The sequence below is a fragment of the Montipora foliosa genome, chromosome 1 (assembly GCF_036669935.1).
Source record: "Montipora foliosa isolate CH-2021 chromosome 1, ASM3666993v2, whole genome shotgun sequence".
NCBI classification, from domain to species: Eukaryota; Metazoa; Cnidaria; class Anthozoa; order Scleractinia; family Acroporidae; genus Montipora; species Montipora foliosa.
In genome coordinates this window covers 25,218,076-25,225,644 of record NC_090869.1, presented here as the reverse complement: position 1 = coordinate 25,225,644, position 7,569 = coordinate 25,218,076, and the positions used below count along the sequence as shown (strand labels likewise).

Below are 7,569 nucleotides of genomic sequence, written 5' to 3'. Positions count from 1 at the left end.
GAAGAAAACAGACTACAGTTTATTAGTATCACCCAACTAGTGGACTAATGCAAATCCTGCATTTTGATTGGATACTCTACTACAGGACTATTAGTAATAGACCTTGAGTAGCGAAAAGTGTGACGCTTTCTTTCGTTTTATTCCCAAATAAATATCTCTTCCACTTCCATTTGCTAACTTTATTATTGCCTTTTCTGTCCAACTAGTTGGGTGATACTAAAACAATTAGACCCTTCACCCTCAAGGGCCACGGGTCAATAGCCCATTCGGCTTTGCCTCATGGGCTATTGACTCGTATCCCTTGCGGGCTACGGGTCTAATTGTTAAATCTTATGCCTTCCTGTTTTCTGTTTTGGACTAGGGCATTGACTGTCTAATATTGAGGGCTATATGAGTGACAGCATTGTAACTATTCCCCCATGTGGAGCTGGCTAGTGCTGGATATTTACCTAGCCGCGAGATAAATGTCCCCCGCTATGGCCAGCCACCGACACTGAGGCGAAAAGTTGTTTTAGTAGAAACTAAAACAGTGAGATAATGAAGCACAAAAGGATGATTTTAACTCATTTATTCCTTCTTTTTCATACCAATCCCTGTATTTTCCCAAGTTTTCAGCCACTTTTCAATTTTTCCCTTTGGTTGGGTAGTCCATGCAAATCTTGCCACATTTTTATTGAGACTATGAATTCTCTTTGCAGGAAAAAGATAGGTGAAAGGTCAGAAATTCTCTCTGGAGGACAAAAGAAAGGCCCTTCTAAGAAGGGTGGTCCTTGTTCCCTTTAACAATTTGCTTGAGTTTCCTTGTTCCGGAACTTACTTTAAAATTTGTTTTCAGCTTTTTTATCCCTCAAATGTTTTATGTTCCCTTGTTCCCAAGATACGCTGTCTTTGTTCCTGTTCCTCTGTTCCCCAGTTCAAATTATTCACATTCTCTTTTTCCCTATAACCCCTGAGAGGGCCTCAAAAACTAAAGTACTGAATTCTTGGTAACATCGATACTTAGAAAGAAAAGAAACATATAGGGGTTTTCAGCAGAGCACATGCTTGCAAGTCACTACATGCAAAACTTACACTGTACTTGTTGCTTGCCTCAGCCCGTGAATCAAAACGAGTCATCCAAAATTTAATTAATCCCCAAAATCAAAAACCCGGAAAAAATATTATCAGCACTGTAAAGGAATATCTTGAAATTTCTCTCAATGACCTACCCTGGATTTCTTTTATACAAGTAAGATTTGCTTGTCACATTTTTAAAGAACATTTGTAAAGAATTATTTCGTGGAATTGTTTGCATCTTCTGACTGTATTTTCGTAAATAACTCAAGTTCTACAGTACTACCGTTATGTATTACCAGGTCACGGAATTAGTTTTTAGGATATTCCAGAAACTGAATTTTTAAAGGGATCTTTCAGCAGTGCTGTACTGTTGTCATGGAAACAGCTGGGGACTCATGGACTCATGGGAGTGGTGGCAGTGGCTTAAGTTGTCAAAAAGTACCATATAATTCACTGTCAGCTCCAACGGAATCCCTCTTGGATGCACAAGCCAACTGTTCCTCTGATCCCGTCCTTGTGATGTCTTTACGCAGCAACTTTTCAATCATTTTGCGCGGAAAATTGACAAATGTTGTTCTCGCAGCTGCAGGTGTTGGAAGAGGCATAACTATTGACCAGGAGTCTGCAGCTACATCATAACATTCTACTGAGGCAGTGACAAAGCCATTTTCACTCCAGCCCCCACAAACATAGATCTTGCGATTCAAAACTGCTACCCCAGCTTGATAACGCGGAGAACTAAGAGATGCCATAAAATGCCACTCATTTTTGTCAAGATCTAATGCTTCGCATGTGGGAAGAAATGTGTTTCCATGGTAACCCCCTATAACATAAATCTTGTTCTCAAATACAGCAGCCATAGCATCTTGCCTCCGTTCAATGATTGGAGCAACAGCTAAAGAAACAAAATTTGAGACTTGATAAACAACAACACAATCATGAAAAGTGTATATTGCCCTCATAGGAAAATAATTATACACTAAAATTCACTTATTCGATTAGTTTGAAATAATGGTGTGATCAAAAACTCTCAGCAAAACTGGGTGAATGGATGGATTTTTAATAAAAATGCAAAATCCAATTTGGAAAACTGCCAACCTAAACTTACCTGTAGAACAATGATACAGAAATAAAAAAACCAAGATGTTTCTCCAATAATTTTCATAACCTTTTCCCTCACAACTTCAATGCCACAGCCATAACATTACTTAAACGGGTACTCTGACGAAAATCGCATCTTTCCTATCTAAGCCACTTTGAAACATAAACAAGTAGTCTGCATGAGAAGAAAAATGCTGTTTGCTTTTTTCAAATCTCTTTTCATTCCAGAGATGTTCGAGTTTTTAAACTATGCAAATTAGAGAAGTGATGACGTCATACACTCAACCAAATTTTGGTTTTAAGTCTCAATGGTCTGCACTGCAAATTGGCCAAGTTAGCTCTATTTATATACTCAATATACTATTGGGTTGAGTGTATGACATCATCAGCCATCATTTGCATATTTTACCCATTTTTCAAACTTAGATATCTCCGGAACCAATGCAGATATTTGCAAATGGTAAATGGCATTTTTGTTCTTTTATGGAATTCTATGTGATACACTCAAAAAATCATGGGGTAAAAATTTGATCAGAGTACCACTTTAACTAGTAATAGTTTTCACTACGTCTGCCCCCAACTAAGATAGTATGAGAGGCAGTTGAGATACTTAAATTATATGCTGAATATGCCACCCCTGTTTCCGATATGCGTCTGACAAATTGTCGCCCCTGTTTCTGATTTGTGTGTGGACAAAATCAATTTCTGAGCCAGGCAACTCGATTTGTATCAGATCTGCTTCAATGTTTGATTTTTCAATCGCTAACACGAACAGCACTTTGCTTCTCCTTGCGAGTTTCTATTTTGTGACTCCTAAAACACCTCCGTCATGTTCAGCAATACCAATACCACTTGCACGCCCGTTTAAGCAGTAACGATACCACTTCATGCCCGGTTGATTGATTTCCACTACAATATCTACCAATAATTTCTACATTTACCCCTTTTACACAGGGATTTCTAGGATGGCCAAAATCCTGTGGGGCCAAAAACCACTTAAAACACAAGACTTGGACACAAATGACGACACTTTTTTCCCAGGTCGCTCTATTGAGAAAGCCATTCAAACTGGAAGGAACACTTTATATTGTCCAGAAATGACCCTAATTAGATGCACGCCCAATTTTGACATCCAACACGAAATGTCCCTTTCAGACTAAGCATTTCCTATCTATTTCCAACAATAAGGTAAGGGTAAAGTTAGCATTACTTTTAGCTTAGGGTAAATGCGCCTGTTAATCTTTACTTATAGAGCAGCATTTGGGGGACACTTTGCGACGTCAATAGTCTGCAATCCGAGACAAGAGTGATGTTGAAGTTAAGGAGTAGAGCAAGGGGACACTTCGTGATGCTTATTGAAATAAGTGCGCATCTCATTAGGGTGCGCCAATCCTAATCTACCAAAAGAATGAAATACATCGAAACAGTTTTGGACCTTTGGGAAATGCATGCCTCACCACAATGATTTTAGTTTCTAAAGAAGCTGTGGTGCTGCGTCAGTGGCAGATTGAAACAGAAATTTATTTTATCAAATGAGTTGATAAAGGTCAAATAGGCACCGTGAAATATTTGGAAAGCTGACGTTTCGAGTGTTAGCCCTTCGTCGGAGCGAATAGAGGAATTGTGGTTGTTGCAGGCTTATATGTGTGCGGAGGAGCTTGCTATTGGTAGAAATAGGGTGACGTGAATTTCTCATCACCACAATGGTTAGATACCCCCTTGTCATTAGCATTCAACAGTTCATTTGAACAAGCTCCCAGCAACAGCATCAGACATGTATTTTTTTACACTACACATAGTACCCATGGAAAGATTTGTCATCAAAATTACTTTGCAGAGCCTTTATTGCGCTTACCTCCCACTACCCATGCATCTGTACTCGGGTCGTACATCTCCACAGAACTCAAGTAACTATGTCCATCATATCCACTGATAGCATAAATGTAGCGACCTTCTGTCACGACACAAGCACCGTCACGCTGGTTGTTCATTGACGACACAAACTTCCACTCATTTGTTTGTGGATCATAGCATTCCACTTTGCTGCTCAAAAAAAACAAAATTAATGTTCTAGTATCATATAAAAGGGATTGTGAATGTACACTTCAAGCTAATAAAGAGGCATACACATATTTGGTGTACATGACCTATTTGACTCCTGGGAGTAAGACTTCACACATTTTACTCTGTCTAATACCAGATGATTTTACTTGTCGACTGGCGGCATAGTGTAGTGCCTGAGGAGTGAATGGTTTACAGATACATGTACTGAAAAAGGAGTAGGAGTAGGAGTCTAATCTGTGGCCTTCAACTATTCACATGAGGGAATTTAAGATCTACGACGGCGATGGTCGACAAAAACGTCACCTCAAAATATAACTTGGCTCTATCGTAAGTCTTTCGCGATTATTCAGTCTTGTTCGCGTCGTACAATGTGGGCAAGGTATCCTAAAAATAAATCGGTACGAGCGCCTTCAAAGTTAAAATAGAGAATGAAGGATTCTCTGTTGCATGCTTACGCTGTCGTCAAAACTTCAAATTTGGCGATTTCACGTCGTCATTATGCAGAGGACCGCAAACAAACTTGCTAAAATCTGTGCTGCACGTGCAGCACGACTATTTTTGCTCTTTCAACCAATGATATTACTGCTTTGTGGCGTTGTCGTAGTCGTAGCCGTCGTCGTTTCTTAAATTCCCTATGATCTAACACAGAGCACTGGGAGACAAATTTTGTTCAGGTGTTGGCACGCTGGATATGACTTGATAGATAACCAACGAGGCATGTAGCGCCGAGTTGGTTATAATCATTTTATATCCAGCAAGCCTGAGTAGAATAATGTAAACTACAGGATCAACAACTCTTCCATTGAAGCATCGATTTCTGCCTCAGACAATTCCAGTCCAAAACGGCTTTTGTCAGCAAAAATGTTTTCAGCTCCCTTTATTGCTGACGCGTTCCATGACCATATTAGGTACAGCAGGTGTGTGAACTGATAGCCTGTGTCTGGCTAGCCAATGAAAATGCTAGAAATCTGATATGGCATATAAATATCAATAACATTGTCAATAATGCCGTCTCCCTTGTCTGAATTTTAAAAGGTCTTGTGTCGGTGCTTTGTCAATGTTTCACGTTGCTGTGACCGTTGCTGTCGGAAATTTAAATGAAAGGATGTCCTTTGTCATGATTTCACTTTAAGTGCTGTCGCTATTTTTTACGCCATGTCGCTTGTCTGAATTTACCCAGGCAGAGCCTCTAAATAGCTCATATAAGGGAGTACCCCTGCCTCCTGGGGGTATATGTTGACTTACCGTACAGGTGACTTTCCATCATAACCCCCAACAGCATAGAGAAGCTCACCGAGAGCTACTAAACCAATATTGCTACGTGGCACGTTCATCGGTTTCATGACACGCCACTGGTTGGAATCAGGATCATAACAGTCACAATTGTTCATCCTTTTCCACTCCCGACTCCCGCCAACTACGTAAACATGTTTCCCAAGGGTTTCTATGCCTGGACAATGACGGGCGCACAAACTCGAGATGCTGTGCCAAACTTGTGTTTCCTGGTCAAATATTGCACACGTGGGTCCAACGATGGTCAGTAATACACTCACTGTTCTTAAGCATCGTCTCGGAATTTGCCACTTGTTGTCTTTTTTCTCGACCATCGATTCTTCTAAATCCATCAAGGAATAGAGGTGTCTTCTGGCTTTGGCTACAATCTCGTGGACCTCCGGATGTTCAATCACCAAGTCGTCGGTAGCAATAATCTCTTCGAAATATTCTGGATTGACTTGCGGAAGGCGGATCTTTTCCAGTAGTGATGGAAAATGCTTAACTCTTTCCTCGCTATTGTGCTGTACCCATTTTAAGAGAAGTTCATAAAGATCTTCTTCACGCGGAACAACTATTTCGTCATCCATCAGGAGATCTCCCAGATGCGAAGGAGGAAGCATTAAAAATTCATCGCATTTGGCTGCTTCCGCGAAATTTTCTTCAATGAACGCGTTAACTCTGTTCAGTAAGTCATTACTGTTAAATTTATCCGAAAGAGCGCGAATACCCCAGCAATTCGATAAGGTTATGCGTTCTTGAATGAATCTGCAGCACGCTTGCGACACAGATTCGAGCAACAATAGACAGGAACCACAGAACACATCTTCCACGTTTTCCTCAGTAATAAGTATTTCGCCTTGGTAGATAAAGTTGAGCAAAATTTCCATTGCCTTAGCTGTTATTTCTTTAACTTCAACTCGATCGTCTGCAGTGGCCATATGCCCGCCAAACATAGCCATAAAGTAGTCCGAATTTGCAGCGAGCATATTCCGATGCGCAGGGAATTCCTTGCCTTCCACAACAAGTACTACATCTGTTAATACGGAGTGCAACCGCATCCGAGAAATTCGCTTCATGATGTATGTATTGTGAAAGTCGTCTGTAAATTGCAGCGACTCAACTGGTTTGAATACCTCGTCCAAAGACATCGCAGTTCAAGGATGAAGTCTGCAAGTACTCCTCTAATAAGGCCTCCAGATTCAAATTAACATACCAAGGTTTTCGGGATAAATTATTTCTGGCGACAATTGCAGCAAAATGCTACTAAATCTACAAAAGACGGCGGTCATCCATGCTGAACTCGTTGTCACTGGCATTTGAATACACGTGATCAGAAAGTCGCCGATACGCAGCGTGTGCCTTTATGATCAGTCACGCTATGAAATATATCAATATTCACTGGCACCACGGTAAAGTAAAGGTGTCTGCTTTCCTCGAGAAATTATCAAAATTTTAATAGATCGATGAAAATTTGGCTTATATGTAATAGTAGTAATCCTTTGTTTCAGTTTTTGCTATGCCTCGCGGAGTCGCGTTTTCAAACCATCCCATAATAATTTGACATTTTGCGGGGAAACGAGAGTGTATCCGTAACGAAATTGAATTACTGAATGCAGTCAAGTCAAGCCTGATGAAAAGAAAGCTATCACAGAGAGCCTACAATCCTAGACAAAAGTAGTTGGGAAGGTTATATAAATGATCCCCACCCGAGCTGTATTTCAACCTGCTTCTGTTCACGCTATTTTAGGCATTTTCAGCACTAATCGAATGGTCATAGAATTAACTAAAATATCAAAATAACTGTTCAAAACTATAGAAGAACTCCAACAAAGCACAGGGAAGCCAAGAAGGGACATGGATGGACAAAACTGGAGAGGATTGAAATGGATTGAATTTGGGTAAATTTGAAAAACGTCGGCCCACCTTTTTTCAAATTTACATATATCAAAATGTCATTTACAAAGCTTGAAAATCATTCTCTGTTGTTATGTGGCCATGATTTTGCAAATGAAAGACTCTTGCTCTGCGAATTCGACGTTTAGAGCTCATAATTAACAAAATTAAACAAAATTA

At 40.1% G+C, this 7,569-nt stretch overlaps 1 protein-coding gene across 1 annotated transcript; it reads right to left on the bottom strand.

Annotated features, from left to right (window-relative positions):
• Window positions 1-119: 119 nt before the first annotated feature.
• Window positions 120-6,807, bottom strand: LOC137994627 (kelch-like protein 12). Its single transcript, XM_068840235.1, has 3 exons — window positions 5,467-6,807; window positions 4,013-4,200; window positions 120-1,951 (listed from the first exon to the last, which is right to left on the bottom strand). The coding sequence occupies exons 1-3, from the start codon at window positions 6,642-6,644 to the stop codon at window positions 1,488-1,490; spliced, it is 1,830 nt and encodes a 609-aa protein (XP_068696336.1). The 5' UTR covers window positions 6,645-6,807; the 3' UTR covers window positions 120-1,487.
• Window positions 6,808-7,569: the final 762 nt, after the last annotated feature.